Source organism: Gopherus flavomarginatus, chromosome 3 (assembly GCF_025201925.1).
Source record: "Gopherus flavomarginatus isolate rGopFla2 chromosome 3, rGopFla2.mat.asm, whole genome shotgun sequence".
NCBI classification, from domain to species: Eukaryota; Metazoa; Chordata; order Testudines; family Testudinidae; genus Gopherus; species Gopherus flavomarginatus.
The window spans coordinates 161,091,176-161,108,241 of record NC_066619.1 but is presented as its reverse complement, the minus strand read 5'-3'; the positions used below and the strand labels follow the sequence as shown (position 1 = coordinate 161,108,241).

General features: G+C 41.3%; 1 protein-coding gene across 9 annotated transcripts in view; it reads right to left on the bottom strand.

Moving 5' to 3' along the window:
• Positions 1–17,066, bottom strand: part of PTPN13 (protein tyrosine phosphatase non-receptor type 13) — a 183,184-nt gene that overhangs the window by 134,851 nt on the left and 31,267 nt on the right. For all 9 annotated transcript variants that reach the window (XM_050946769.1, XM_050946772.1, XM_050946774.1 and 6 more), the window contains exon 2: positions 9,142–9,261. In XM_050946769.1, coding sequence (XP_050802726.1) covers positions 9,142–9,256 — 115 coding nt within the window. In that variant the 5' untranslated portion in view covers positions 9,257–9,261. The remainder of the gene's footprint in view (positions 1–9,141; positions 9,262–17,066) is intronic.

Genomic DNA, 17,066 nt, shown 5'->3' with positions numbered 1-17,066 from the left:
TATAAGGCGGGAGGGGCAGTCGCACTCAGAGGCTTGCTATGTGAAGGGGGTCACCAGTACAAAAGTTTGAGAATCACTGTCCTAGAGGCATAGGAGCTTCTCCCGAGGTCAGGGAGAGGGCGAAAAAATCTTTCACTAATTATTAAGCTTCTTCATGCCTGCTCCGAAGTTCTTCTTGTTTTGCTTCTCCAGAAGAACTCTTAACAGCAATAAGGGAAACATCCTCTGAGAGGTTCCTTCCTTCTAACCAAAATACAGGAATAATCTTTACAAGAACCATCTCCAAATAATCCTTTCAAAACCACTGGAATTTTTGGTATGGCTTCTGATCAATTATGTGTCCACTGGTCTTTACTGTGCTATAGTTGCCAGCCTTCTGAGCTAATTCCAGAACTATGCAGCTTGGTAACAAAACACTTGTGAGAGCAGATAAACAGTGTAGTTCAGTTTAAAAAAAGAGAGAGAGAACTGGTTTTAAAGGCAATAAAACCACGGAGATTATTCAGGTAAACAGTATGCAATACAAATGCAAGGTACACACACACACACTCTTTCTCTCTTCAATCCCTCCATAAAGTGTCCCTTTTATGACTATAAATTTTATCAGATACAACTTTATTTTGTTTCACCCGTCCCCACCTTTTTCTGTGTGACCATTAGCAAACAGTAAAAACAGAGAAAAGCCTCTCCATGTAACAGTTTCATAATATTCATCTTTCTCAATGCCCTGTTCTATGGATGGCACCGTTTTTTAAGGGTATGCCAAGGCCAGGTTGTGGGAGGTCAGGAAAGTGACCTACAAGTCTTTAGTCAGGGCCAGATTATTCCCCATTCTGCAATCCAGCAGAAGGGAGTAGATGGTGCACCATACCACTGTTTCTGTGCATAGACAGAAACAGGCTCTGCAGAACTGCTACATCCTCTCCATGTTCAGGTGGGTAGGAAAGGAGAGGGGCAGGGAGATCCCTGTCTCCGTACCCCCAACACACCAGCAACATAGTTACAACAGCACAAGGCGGGAGCGTACACTGTGACCTGTTGCAGTTAACTCCCTTTTCAGAGTAGTGGAGAGACAGGGAAGGAGTTTTTTTTTATTAGGGGTCTGCTAGTAGTTTTAATACTATGACTATGACTTCAGCTAGGAGTATCAGGTCCTAGAAAAACATAATTACTACTTCCCCACCACCAATGTTTTGTAATATTGCAGTGCATGCACGTACATGCTCTTTCTTCCATACAGCCACAATTTGCAAGCTGGCCTGGTCTCTCTCCACTCCACTCTGGTATTATTTTTAATTCATTCAACTTTGCCTGGTCCTACTGGTTGTCTGTTTCACCTCAGCTCCCCATTTTTTGCACCTGATACACGTTTTTCTGTCCCCACCATACAAACCTTGATATAGGATTGGACCAGGTTACATATTAGGTCCTTTCTACCTTTAATTTTGGTGATTATTCACAAATTATCTAGTTGAAGCAGGTGATTCCTGGTTTATTTTTTCTTGGCAACAAAAAACATGACATGCTCTTTTCATTTCTACAGACACACACCAAAGATATTGCACCTGAAAGCCTTGTTACTTCTGACCTCATGGAGCACAGGGTGCATGATCCAGCATGTCTGAAACAGCTGAAACACCCTCTAAACAACAAAATTATTGTTGCTGGTAATTAAGCAGGAGGAGGTCTAGGATCATCTTTTTCAAATCTATCTACAGATTAATCTAAATATTATCCCTACTCTAACTAGCAATACCAGATTGCCTGATTTTCTCCTCCACTTAATAACTTATCATACAACATGCAGCCAATTCAATGTCCAGAGCTGATTTTTTTAAATTTGTCTTTTAGTGATAGGACATTCCAAACCATTTTTTCATTACTTATTAGCTATGGAAACAATTTATTAAGTGCCTTTAATTGGAAAATGGAGACAGCCATAGGAGAGCAGCAAGAGGTTTAGAAAACAGGACTTATAAGGAAAGGTTGAAAGAACTGGGCACATTTAGTCTACATAAGAAGACATAGTATTTAAAGATATAGTAGTAGGATTCAAATAATGTATAAGGTTGTTATAAAGGGGATGGTGATCAATTGTTCTCCATATCCAGTGAGAAGACAAGAAGTAATAAGCTTAATTTGTAGCAAGAGATTTAGGTTAGGAATTGGCAAAAGCTTTCTAACTACAAAGATATTTAAGCACTGAAATAGGTTACCTCGGGAGGTTGTGGAGCCCCATCACTGAAAGTTTTAAGAACAGGTTAGATACACACCTATCAGGGAGGGTCTAGGTGTACTTAATCCTGCCCCAGTGTGGGCAGATGGGGTAATGAACTAGTTGAACTCTCATGGTCACTTCCAGCCCTAGAGTTCTAGGATTTAATGATCCTGTCATCTGCTAGAATTGTAAATAAGGGTAGGCACAATAATGTACATGTATCTATATCTATATATACACACACACAGGCTATTGAATTATTCACACTGTAATTCACCTATGGTAAACAATATAAGAAGTAATTTCATCTTTGTTTTTTATTTAAAACTTGAGTGGGCATATGGTTCTGGGCTCAAACATAAAAAATGCAGAAGGCTACATTGAAAACAGTCAAGACTTTCGGAAGTAAAGAAGTTATCAAATTCATAGTAGTAGTTTGTTTGGGCCAATCTTCTTCCATTACATGGAAAAAATAATTTCTGAAATTAGCCATGTTACAATAGTGATTGTTCAACGTCTGCCGACAATTGGCTGCCTTTGGTACTGTTGATTATGAGGTATTGCTCATGTGCCTGAGAACCTTGGAAGGAACTAATGGAAATCCCAAAAGGTTGGGTTTGGGCACGTGCTTCTACTCCGATGACATTCTCATTTGGAACTCTGCTGGATTCTATTCTGTCCTCTCCCTTGTTCAACATATATACCCCAAAGCTGTTAGAAAAGTGAAAGGCAGGTGTCTTCAGTATCCCGGTGAGAGTCAACTGTTAGATTTTTCTCTCTCTTCTGACCCAGACAATACAGTCAAGCATGGATGAGATTGAGGCATGCTTCTGGTTCAATCCAGGTAAAACAGAGGTGATGTTTTGTGATTTGAGGGTAAATAACTGAAAGATGTTACTCTTAAGGAGCGTGTTTCAGGATGGCTGGCCCCTGTAAAGGAAAAAAGTCCAGCTCCCCTGTGCCAGAGCAGGTACATCCTGTTTGGCCAATTAAGAAGGCAGGGCAGCAGCTGGGGCTATCAGGAAGAATCACTGGATTTCTCTTCCTTGCCGGGAGAGAGACTTGGAAAGAGGAGACTGAAGGAGGTCTCTGAGGAAAGCTCTCTGAAGATCCTCCAGGGAAAGAGGGAGGAATTATCCGGAAGCCAGCAGAGAGGCTGGCCTATTGTCTTTCATGAGCCAAAGCCAGAAGACTGAAAAGGGCTGAGAGCTAGGGATCCAGTGGCGGGGTTACTTGGCTGACTTTCCTGATGCAAAGCCAGTGCCGGGAGGCTGAAAAGGGCCTGGGCCAGAGAAGGTGAGAGAGAGCTGAAGGCTAAGAGAAGTAGAGAGAGATGGCTGCTGGCCCTTGGAGTGCTGAAGTAGAGGGCCAGAGAGGACTGAGGCTAGGAGTGCAGCATGGTATCATAGATTATTAGAGTTGGAAGGGACCTCAGGAGATCATCTAGTCCAACCCCCTGCTCAAAGCAGGACTACAGGGTCATATCAGATAGCTAGGGCATGGAGACGGATGCTGTGGCTTTACTGGATATACTGTCTGGACTATGGTTTGGGGACTTGATTTATTATGGCTTATGTGCACAGGGGTTTCTTTTGTAATAAATTAATCCCACAAGCACTCTTTGTACTCAGAAAGACTATTCGGACTATTTTTGGGGACTCTAAAAGAGGGAAACTGAGGCAGGTTCATATGTCATGTTGCGGAAAGGCGCTCCAGGCAGGGTCGACCTATGACAGTGTGTCTCTAATATGGTCAACCTCGGAGCCTGGTTAGTTTAGGGTTGTATGTCATTGCATGATCATTATAGCTGGGTAAATTTTTTTGGACAAATCTTTTATTTGAAAAAAATGCAGTTTTGGTCACCACAAAACTATGTGCGAATATGGCACAAATTTCACATGCCCTTTCCATATCAGGCATAGGGGAGAACTGAATCTAGGCCTCGTACATCCCAGGTGGGTGGCCAAACCACTGGGCTACGGCTTATAAGGAAGGTGGTGATGGGAGCAGCAGCACCACCCGCTCCTCCTCTGGCCAGTTGGTGAATCTAGTCTTTTTTATTGATTTATTTTATTTTAAAAAGTGAGCAGAAACTACGTGAAATGGTTTGTTTCAGGTCAAACTTCAGGTGTTGATTGTGACCTCTAAAGAGCTAAATGGTTTGATTGCCACAGCTGCAGTCTGTGGAGGTGGAATTCTCTTTGTAACAGAGCATGGGAATACTTGCAGGTCACTATCTGTAAGAGTCCCTTTCCTTCAGAATGTGCTCCCTCCAGCCCCTTGCTAGCCCAAATCTGCCGACATTCAGGGCACATTGCACAGCTAATCTCTTTAAAGGAGCTTTTGGGGTGGGAAATACTGTTTGAGAGGTTGCATTTAGTGGGGGTGAGTGCATTTGATCTGCACAATACTCTATTTGGTTTTTGTTATGCTTGTGGGGTTACTGCTGATTCCCATTCATTTATATTAACTATGTTTTTAATCAACTGGTGGTCAATCTCAAGTGTAAGACAGGTGTCTCTCATGGTGCTATAAATAAGGCTTTTTATAAATAGATTTGTCAGCTTAATAATCACCAGTGTATGGAAACAGAACATTTGAATCTAAGCATTTCTGAATGATATCAACTTCCTGTAATCTTCTCCCACCAAAAATCCTCAAGACCACACACACACACACACACAGCATTTGCCATAGAAGAGTCAATATCTAGTAATAGCTACCTCCCTGCATTTCCAGTAATAATTAAAAATGGAATACACAATATATATTTAGAATAGGAAATAACAATAGTATGTCAGATAACACAGTGTGTTACATAACAGTAACTTCAAATTCAATGGGACGCCATAAGGGGTCTGAGCTGAAAGGTTGCATTTCAAGATCACTCACGTACAGAGGTTTTGGGGAGCATAAAGAGAAGAACTGAGGCTCCAAAGAATATAACAGATGTACAACCCTCAAAAACAGCTAGTGTGTGAGGGCAGAAGGTTGAGAGTAGTGTTTTCTTAAACCTTTATGTTATCAAGATAATATATATATAAAAAATCAACAAACTCAATTGGACCTGGGCTAGTAAAATCCTTCACAGTAACTACAGCCGGAATACTCAGACTGCTGCTCTCGAGCCACAAGTGGTTGTTTAATGCATCTCCTACAGCTCTTTGAAACACATGATATTAAAACACTGTGACTTAATTATTAACTAATCTGTCACCTGGTTTACACTGGGAGGAGCAGGGGAGAATCGATCTAAGTTATGCAACTTCAGCTACGTGAATAATGTAGCTGAAGTCGACGTACTTAGATCTACTTACCGCAGTTTCTTCACTGTGGTAGGTCGACTGCTGATGCCGCCCCCCCTTGACTCCGCCTGCGCTTCTTGCTCCGGTGGAGAACTGGAGTTGACAGGAGAGCGCTCAGCGATTGATTTATCATGCCTTCACTAAATGTGATAGATTGACCCCCGCTGGATCGATCACTCCGGAGGTAAGTTTAGACATGCCTTAAGTTATTAAAAATCAGGATGCTTTTACTATGCTATTAACCAATTAAGTTATCAACTTGCACTAAGATATTAACTTATTTGCTGTGAGAATAATATACATTAAAAAGAAAATATTTTCCTCTTCATACTGCTTAAATATGAATAGTACTATAGTAAATGAAACAATGAATTCAAACTACTGTGGTTCTTTTGGGTGATGGTGATCGCTAATTTGGCTCCTGAACCACTGAGGTCTGAGTATCACCGTACTACAGGCTACATTCCTAATTAAACCTTTCAAGTACAGACATACAAATAAACTAAGCGTTGATTAATCAGCTTTGACTGTGCTTTTTATTATAAGGCTGGGTTGTTGGTGGTGGTGGTCTTTAAAAAAAAAAATTAAAAAATTTGAAAGAAAAACCCTACTTTAGGACAACAAACAGAAAATCTCCTCTCAATTACTGCAGATGAACTCAACTGAAATCATTTTCCACAGGCAATTTTTACCTCTGAAAATAATTGTGCGGTAGGAATTAATAGGAGCACTTTACATGAAAATCATGCTTGTTCTAAAATAATCCTAGAGTCACTACGTAGTAATTTCTTCTGATTATTGCCCATTATGTACTTCAAAAGAATTGGCTAACAAGCCTCTTGTTACTGCAAGATTAAAAGCCTAATGAGTTTGAAAGATTTATTCCAGTTCTTTAAATACATTTGAAAAGCTGTCCCATTTGTGAACTGAAAAAGTTTTTTCATAACTTTCTTTGTAACCCTTTAAAACAAAATTATTGTCCAGTATAGATGACCCACATTTTGAACTCTGAAATTTCTGATTCATCTGAGCCTTCCAAAAAATGCTACAACAAGGCCTTATCCTACAAAAGTTTACTCACATGAATAGCCCCATTGAAACCAGCAGGACTAGTCATCAGAGCGGGCCCACAGTTTGTTTTTGTCCAAGTCACTTTCTGAAAAAGCATTCACTAGTTTGCCTCAGGAAGAAAGAATTATAAAAGTATATAAAATAATGAATGGCATAAAGAAAGTAGAATAGAAACTTCTGCCCTCCCTGCCATGTAACACAAGAACAAGAACACATTCATTTAAATTAAAAGATGGCAGATTCAAACCGATAAAGGGAAATATGTTTGACACAACGCATAATTAGACTGTAGAACTCATTACCACAGAAAGTCATTGAGGCCAAGAATTTAGCAAGATTAAAAAGAATCGGATATTTACATGTATATCAATAATATCCCTAGTTATCCTAACTGACAATAATTTTGGAAGGAAAATTAAACCTCATGCTTCAGGGCTTAAACCAACCTCTAAATATTAGAGATCAGGAAAATCCCACATCTCCCTAATGTGAGATGATCTGAGCAACCAGTACTGGCCACTGTTGCAGCCAGCAGCCTGGACAAAACGTGAGTCTGATACTATATGGCAATTCCTTTGTTTTATTTTACACTTCTGTTAAAAAATATGAAGTGACAATTTGGAATTATATGCTTGAAAAAAACAAAATTTTAGTGGGCCTTTATTAAGTAGCTATGACCGTGTAAATAAACCCTTCCCTAGAACAGATAGTGTTACGGAACTGTTTTGGGCTGGGCCCCACTGCACCTACAAATCAAGCCAGGATTGGAGGCACAGTTAAAAAGAAGGAACTCTACTCAGATGGAGGGAAACCTTGGGAAGGGAATAGGCTTTTCAGCTTCTCCAGCCCTGGAGAGGGGACTGACAGCTTACAGAGCCCCAGCACTCCTAGAAGGAGGGTGCAGACCCCGAGTCAAAGGGGAAAAAGAACTGCAGCTTTGCACTGGAGCCTAGTGAACTATGAGTGCACACTGATACTCCCAGGATATTGACAATCCCTCTGAAGCAGTGATACTCACACCTCAATGGTTCAGGAGCCAAATTAGTGATCAACATTACCCAAAAGAATCACAGTAGTATGAATTCATTGTTTCATTTATATGTAATTCTCACAGGAAAATGACTGACCAAGTATTCTACAACTGGTTAATAACATAGTAAAGGCATCCCGATTGGTAAATAACTTAGATTGGTTAATGATTAAATCACACAGCGTTTTAATATCATGTGCGGCAAAGAGCCACAGGAGACACATTAAAGAGCTACTTGTGGCTCCTAAGCCTCAGTCTGAGTATCACTGCTCTGAAGTAAGAGATGCCCATATCTTGGTGGGAAGATTTTCTTTACTTTTGTTTTGTTTAACCCCTTTTGCTGACTCAGGGCTGTTTGGTGGCATCAGAGACACAGAAAGGGGACGAGACAGTGAAGAGGCCCTGCCAGAAGGTGAGCACCAGCCTGCTAAAAAGATGCCCTGCAGTATCCACTGGGGTTGGGATGGAGTAATTGGACTCATGTGTGTACCCACCCCATGCAGTCTAAAAGAGGGTGTCCCACCATGAGCAGATTTGTGACAGTTGCAAAAATAAGGAATTTTCAAAGTAGGGTCCAATTTTCTCAGAGTAGAATTACACATATAGCTGTATGTGCAGATTTATGTACAAAAAAAAAAAGCACATGTAAACAGGGCAGGTGCAAGGATGTTTCGCACCCTAGGCAAAACTTCCACCTTGCGCCCCTCTCAAGCCCTGTGGCAGCTTTCCCCCCCTCTTCCCCTTGAGGCCCTCCGCCCCTGCAGCAGCTCACCCTGGCCTGGGAAGCCGTGCAGCAGCTCCCTGCCCCAGCTCACCTCTGCTCCGCCTCCTCCCCGAGCATGCCATCGCCGCTCCACTTCTCCCGCCTCCCAGGCTTGTGGCGCCAGTCAGCTGTTTGGCGCGGCAAGCCTGGGAGGGAGAGAAGCAGAGCAGGGCGGTGTGCTCAGGGGAAGAGGCGGAGCAGAGGTGAGCTGGGGCGGGGAGCGGTTCCCCTGCATGCCGCACCCCCCCTTACTTGCTGCAGGTGGCCCTCCCCGCACCCCTTTGCCCCAGGTCCCTCCACCTAAATGCCAACGACAGGGGCGGCTGAAGATCCGGCCGCGGCGGTCACCGTTGAAGGACCCAAAATGCCACCCCCAAATGCTAGTGCCCTAGATGACCGCCTAGGTCACCTAATGGGTTGCACCGGCCCTGCATGTAAATACAACTTCTCCACATTGGTACAAGTACTCTTTCAGAGACCAGCTTAAGTCTGACCTTTGAGCCTAATTTACATTTGTAAAAAATTTGCAAGGGGGAAAGGAAGGTGGCTGCAGGGAGAAGAGAGAGTGCCCTTAGGTTTGCCCAGGGTGGTTTAATGCCTAAAGAACTATACAGCATTCCAGATGCTCCAGATTAGCAGCCAACATACTGTCATTTCTTCAAGCTTTTACTTCATTAAAGCAAAGATATTTAACCTGTTCTCAACATTTCTCCAGTAGCGTATGTGCTACCACTCCGAAGGCACAAGAGGTTACCTTTTCTGAATAACTCTTGAAGGCTTTCCGCACTTTGATTCAATACAGCCCATATTTCCTCTTCCTGCAGCGGCCCTCCCCGAACCTCCAGGGCTTCAGCCAGCGACACGTGCATATTACCTGGGAAAGAAGACATAACTGGTTTAAGAGGGCATATATGCACATACATATACACCAGCAAAATTTTTTCCTTATGTGTATCATTTAAGTGGAAATGTACATTTTTAAAGCCTAAATCACAAACTCTCTACCATGCTACTGTTAATAAAACATAGGTGGGGAATAAGGGGGGAAACCCCCTACAGAATTTTAATCACGAGTGAAACTTGTAATTAAAACATCATTATTAGAATGAAGCAGAGAAAAAAAGGAACACTTTTGGAGAAAAAAACACATTAGCTTCATGTATTATCCAAAAATTAACTGCAACATTCTAGCATTAAGCTATCTGAACATCTGCTATGGGCAGGAGTTTTCTTTGTTTAAACAACTGACCAGAATGATTAATGTTTTCAGTTGATTTACATTAGTAAACCCATTAACACTTTCTGATTGGAGTAAATAACACCAGCAATTTATCAGAGAACAATCCCCTCCACTCCTAACATCACAGTTTTCAGATTTTTCCTACTCTAATCACAACACAGTGTATGCTGCTTAGAGAAAGATCAGTTCTGAATTTATATCTGCCGTATTCAGTGTCTGCTTAGTAAGCATGGGGAAAGTGTTGATAAATAGATTGTATATCTGAAAATAATACAGCTTTGTTGCTTCATAGCTAGGAGAGTTAAAGACTTTGCAAACAATTTAACAGTCACTAAAGAATATCACCATAATGTGGTCCACAGTTGTTTAATCAATCAACACACTATATGATTCTGACAATAACTGAATGTATCCCAAATGTATTCTTTTTAGTAGTCTAAGCTCCATTCATTCCTATGAGCTGAAAAGCATCTGAGACATTTACTTGCTAATTTTCTGCAGCTGAGCACAGATGCCAAATGTTTTCATCTTAAGCAATTGTGTCATTTTAGTGAAACGTATAATAATTCTGCTACAGATACAGATAGAAAGTCTGTCTCTGTTTCTCTCCTCTGTTGCAGCAACATCTTGGGGCATGCAGGTCTCTTACATAGCAAATTAGAGATCATAATTGCTTTGTTTTCCATTTGGAAAGACTTCGATTCTGGCCTCTGTTGCACACAAGAACCCCAGACTCCACAGCTTCCATCACGTCTTCCTAAGAGAGAACCATTTAATTACTAACTCTAACTTCATGGGTCAGTACCTTGCTCTTCAAGGAATGTGACATATGTGCCTATAGAGCAGGTTATTTCTGAAATGCAGTGGGTTTTTCTAAAAAGCAACCAACCAACAACCCCAAAAAACAAAACAAAAACATTTTAAAAAAAAAAAAAAAGCAGCTTCTGGCTCAGGTTATCATTGCCAACTCATATGCCCTGACGTTTTGTAGGAGAGAATAAATGGTCTATATTATCTTGCTTATATGTATTCTTATGTAGCTCGTGTTGATTTTGTTAGTTATCCAGCTTCAGGCCTAGCCAAACATATGCTGCTGTGGGAAGTAGCTATGGCTATTCAATGGGTGGCACATATCACTCTGAGACAACGCTGAACCAATCATCCAATAGAATTGTAGAGTGTATTGCACCACCAGAGGTATCTTTTCCCACATAAGATGAAAACCAGAAGTTCTGATCATTAGTGGTCAGATTGCTAACTATGTAGATATGATCTGGTCCCGTAACCATAGTATCCTGGGTAGGCTTGGCAACCTCAGGATATTAACCCTATAGCCTGGCCAAATGCCTTTTTGAATAGCTACATTCCATCTCTCATTTCCCCATGCATGGTATCCTTCGCTTCCTGACCTATATACACTGTTAAAAAGCTGTTCAGGCCTATCCAGAAGATTACTCCGCTGGTGCAGTAACTGTGGATCTTCAAGATGTGTCCCCCTATGGGTGCTCCACTGCATGTGCACAGGTGCCTCTCAAGTCCTCGATCAGAGATTTTCAGTTAGCTGCGTCTGTTCGGCCTATGCACGCATCTTATACCTCCTTGTGCCGGACACCGAGACTATATAGGGGTATGTGGGCGAACGCCCTCAGTTCCTTCTCCACCTAAACATCCCTTGAGGAACAGTCCGAAGCAGAGGGGAAGGAGGGTGGGCAGTGGTAGGTGTTTGAGGAATAGGAGGCTAGGGCACCCTTCAAATGTTCCTCTTGTGCTTGGTGGAGGGGGAGAGGAGAAGGATAGGGCTGAACAACTCTGGCCTCCCTATGAGAGGACATCAGTCCCTGGGGTCCCAATGCGGCTATAGGGGAGTCCATATGGAAGTGCTAGTGGCATGCAGAGTTAGTTCCACCACCCTTGGTAGTAAGCACGATCCTCCTGTAACTGTCAGACAAAGGGTTCTTGAAGGTGTATGTCAGAGAACCCTGAACATAAATAGAGGACACTGACTGACAGTCTTCCTCATTTTCTTTTATCTCATCCAATGCAGGAGGGACCCCACAGAAAATGGTGGTGAGTCCTGCGCTACAGGAGGGCAGTAATCCAGACATCAAGGTCTCTCTATCGAGACACACTCAGTACCCATGAGGAGAAGGGACTCTGGCTCATCTGTTATCCAGAGGTCTCTTGTATATCTTAATTCTTGCGGTATCGAGTAAGGGATTGGTACCAACATGGTATCCAAGCCCACGGTCACTGACGCCAATGGTACCATTGGTGGGTGTATCAAAGTTGATGCCAATTGTATTTGGCCCCATTGCATGCTAGGATCTGAATGCTTAGGTACCAACAACTGGGCCGAACATGATGGTGCCCGTCCTGGATGTCTATTCCTGCCCTCCTTGCTTGAACACGGGACCAAGGTCCCATTGGAGCTGTGGGACTTCACAGTCCCGCTGATATTGTAGGAGGAGTCCTTCGACTTAATGGCATCAGGCTGAGAAGTCGAGGCTTCAGAGACTGTGGATCTTGTCAGACACCTGATATTTTTCACAGCTTGCCTCTTAAGGTGAGAGTCTATGCTCCTCTTTTTTTGGAAACTTTCCCTAACTCTTCCCAAGTCTCCTTGGTGTTAAGGGAATGCTGCGCTGAGATAGAAAGAGTGCTGGATCTATCTGGAGACAGATGTATAGGGGGAGTCTCCTGACTTGGCTCAGACGCTGGTAACAGGGAGCGCTTCATAACAAACAGCCAGTGCTTAACCTCCCTGTTCTTCCTCACCCTGGACTTGATGGCTAAACAGAAGTTGTACTTCTGGGAGATGTGAGACTCCTCCAAGCAACAGATGCACTTAGAAGCCTCTCAGCAGGAGAGTCAGTGTTTGAGGCCTAGAGAGTCAGGCATGGCCTGCTGGGAGAAACAAATCCCCCAGAGTGAAAGAGAGGAGAAAATGATTCTCTCCCTACTTAGCTCTACTAACTATCTATAACAACACTAAAACTAACTACGCTAACTAAGTATTCTGAGAGAGTTATAAAAGCCAAGGCACACTCAAGGCAGAGTGCATGCTAAGGCTCCGTCTCAGGCTGAGGCAGCTAAGAAGGAACTGAAGGCAGTTTGCCTGAGCACCCATATATAGCCTTGATGTCTGGCACAAGGAGGCATAGGGCGCATGCATGAGCCAAACAGACACTGCTAACTGAAAATCTCTGATCAAGGGTTCGAGAGGTGCATACAAACCTGAAGTGAACCACTCACTGGGCCACTATTCGGCATAGGTATTTAAACAGTGGGTGACATTTTAACATGTATCTATGTCTATACATTGTTTACACTTTGGAATCCTTTAGAATAAAAAGGTGCTATATTTAAATATATGTAATTGTCACTTGTAACAGAAGAAAAGTGCCTGACACAGACACTGCTGCCAATGTACTAAACAGTAGTCCTACATTGTACTGCTATTTGAAAGAACTAATGGTTGCATTAGTTCAGTGAAATAATTTATTTTTCTCTCTAAGTCATTTAACATTCAATTTTCATTAAATGTATTTATTAATCTGAAGTGTTTTCAGTAACCATGCTTTGAAGTCACTAGGTCAAACCAGCATAAAAATAATTTACAACTGTAAAGTCACAAAAATTAAGGACTGAAAGAAATCCATTAAAAGAAAGTCAAGGGAATTTAGAGATGAGGATTAAAGTTTGAAAATCCAAGAAGGGGAAGATGCTTCAGTGTCATCCTACTTCACCTGTTATGACTAGGTAATTAGAGATTTAGGGGCAAATTTAGACTTGCATAAATGGGTGAAAGCCAGACATGCACCTGCTTCCAGTCTGAATTGGACCTTAACAGGGAATTTTGTCTCAAATGTTGAGATCTGAATTTACAATAAAAAGGGATAAAATGGACAGAAAAAGAAGGGATATCTTCTACCTGCAAAGACTGAAGGCAGGTGTTATCAAAATGTTGGCTACTTATGCCATACCATAAAGAAGTATGTGCTGACAGCATGTGCAATACTACAAAGAAGATCACAGAGAATTTAGCTAATGGTTCCTCGATAATTGAGGTTGGACTATAAAACTGGACAGCTCATCACATAATACACTTCTATGTAATTTTGCAAGCTATATTTATTTGTTCTGAGATGTATATAAAGAATCAATGGAAGCGGGATCTGGAGCATTTCACTTGAGTCATTGATTCTAATCCAACCAAGGTTGATAGTCCCTGAAATTTTTTTACCATCTGATACATGTTTGCTGGCCTTTGTAAATTAGTCCCTGTTCAGTTTATTTTTAGCAACCTTATTCACGTTAGCAAAGGGCCCTGGAAGGGAGGAGAAAAAAATGTAACTACATTTGCTTTAGGTAACCATGAAGCCTAATGCAAAATGATTTTTGCTACTATACACCTCTACCCCAATATAACGTGACCCGATATAACATGAATTCGAATATAACGTGGTAAAGCTGCACTCCGGAGGGGCGGGGCTGCACATTCCGGCGGATCAAAGCAAGTTCAATATAACGCGGTTTCACCTATAACGCAGTAAGATTTTTTGGCTCCTTAGGACAGCGTTATATTGGGGTAGAGGTGTATTTCTAATTGATTACACTAGTCATTCTACTCACCTGCTTTTAATTGTCAAATGTAAAGAAGCTAGCAAAGCTTATTACAGCAGCTTTCATCATTCTGTTCAGAGACAGACAGAGGCTATTATCTCTAGCTCACATAATCTTCAAAATAACTTTGCTTTATAGGTTTATTCAACATATGTCCCAAGACTGCATCTGCATTATTGTATGTGTAGGTGAGTAACTGAAGGTTTTCTCTTGGGCTTCTCATTTCTTCTCCTACCTAAGTTTCACTGTTTCTTCTTCTGCATCCTGAATTTGAAATAAAAAAGTCCGAGACACCAGCTGAGAATGGTGAAACGAAAACATTTTAAAATGGCATATGGCTGACTCAGTGCACACCCTGCACATGTTTGTTTTGTTTGAACACTTTATACTAGTCATAAGAGCAGGAGCTATTTTCATAAATATCACTGTTGAAAGCAATGATAGACAATTTTGACAAGTAGTTCTCATATATATATTAGAGACTACAAATTTAAAAGTGGAATTGAACAGTCACTTCAGAAAGTGAAACAACTAAAGTACTTTGCCCGTGTATTATGAGTCTATGAATTATATATCCTCCTGTTTTGAATTTTGACCTGAATATATTGTTCCTAGGTTTTGTCTCATCTTCCAGCATTGGCATTTTTCTGTACTGAAAAAGTTTAAAACAAACGCTAGAACCTACCTGACTAAATACAAGTGAACGCTCTATTTCAATAGCTCCAATTCACTTAAATGCTTGGAGCTACTTCATACTTGTTTGTAATCTCATCAATTTGCACTGCCAAGAAATGTGTGCAACAGATGTTCCAATGGTGGGCTGTGCAGTACCACAGGTGTGCTAAAAATTGTGTAAATCTAGTATGTGGGAATGATGTTAGAGTTTCTGGATTACCATTTCATCTCACTCTGGATTTAAATATAGTTTTTTCCATTTGATGTAATTGAAAAAAAGAAAAAAGTACTCTATGTGTTTTAGGTCTGTCCTAAATTACCCAGATATTGACAAAACAAAAAAAACCCTCTCAATTCATTTATATAAAAGTCCGAATTGCAAACCTATCTTCTTCTGTACCATATTCTGCATATTACACTTAGAGTAAGAGAACAAACTGCAAGTGTATCAACAAATATTTGTTGAAACTAGTATCCACAGCAAAGCTGTTCTTCTCTTAGCCACAGGTTAACTTCATAGACCTCTCCCCTCTTCTTTCTCTTTTTAGATAAAAGACCCGCAAGAAGCAACACAGCTAGGGAAAGCTTATTATAACAGTGGGATCAAAAATTGGGTGCCTAAAATTAGGTTCCTATATTTAAATTTAGGTACCTAAACACGTATTTGGCCCAATTTTCAGATGAGTTGATCATCTTCAAATCCCACTGAAGGCAATGGGAGCTGCAGGCTGTGCTTAATTTGTGCCTGGTCTTGGCAGTTCATAGCCCTGGCACCTCTGGGCTTCCTGTGTCAGTTATGAATGTAAAAAAATTGCTTGAGAGACAGCAACTAATTGCTTAAGCCCCGGCACCTCTTTCATTACAAATTAAGCACTGATTGGAGGTGCTCAGCACCTTTGAAATTCTCCCCATTAATATTGTGGGGGCCTAATATTTTGGAGCTAAATCTCATGGCCTATAACAGGGGTAGGCAACCTATAGCATGGGTGCCGATGGCGGCACGCGAGCTGATTTTCAGTGTCACTCACACTGCCTGGGTCCTGGCCACTGGTCTGGAGGGCTCTGCATTTTATTTAATTTTAAATGAAGCTTCTTAAAACATTTTAAAAACTTTATTTACTTTACATACAACAATCGTTTAGTTATATATTATAGACTTATAGAAAGACACCATCTAAGAACGTTAAAATGTATTACTGGCACGCAAAACCTTAAATTAGAGTGAATGAATGAAGACTCGGCCCACCACTTCTGAAAGGTTGCCGACCCCTGGCCTATAATTACAGAAGGTTGACTTGATCTTCTTTGTTTGTATTGACCAACTCCCCTCCTCCCCCTACATCATCTTCAAGGAATGGAATGTGCCAGTATGTTTGAGTTTGTCCCCCTCTTAACGTAGTTTCTGACAGTATGCCAAACTGAGGAATCCTGGAAAAAATTACTGTGGATGCAGCACATTATCCTTTGAAGCCTAATTTTGAGATACGAGCATGCTTAGATGTGTGCACCAGAGATTACATGCCTAATTTACAATACACTGATTGCACAAACAAATCAGGAATTTTGTTGTTCAAATACCCAATTCACGCATACAATCATTGTCAATACATGTGCCAAGTCCAAACACATTCGCATTTTTCCAGAAAATGCATAATAGGTGGCTCAACTTTTCCTTTACCCTCTTTAGGGATGAAGAGGTAGAACTTGTGCAAAATCCAGTTCTTTCACTCTATCCAGGGACGGGAGAAAAAAAGTTTCTCTCCCTCTGTCTGTCATAACCCTTAAGAGTTGTAGGCTCCAAGACGATATTGCAGCTTTTCCTCTCTGTTAACAACTCCCACGGATTTCAGTAATTCAGAGTTTTGATGACCCACCAACAATCTTCTCTGGTACCTTTTGCTCCTATTAACTACCTATGTAAGTAGGATATTATTATTTATTTTAATGCATACTGTTCCCTTACTGGAGACCACTGCAATGATCATTGCTAATTCAATCAGTTTTTAAAGTGTGGGAGTAAAAAGAAAGGCTCTCCTTGTATATTTGTCCAGCAAAGTTTGTTTTTCTCATTTCCTCCCTTGTAGGCAGATGCAGAGTTTAACAAACACTATGAACAAGTGTGACAAAGTGGGACTGTTCCT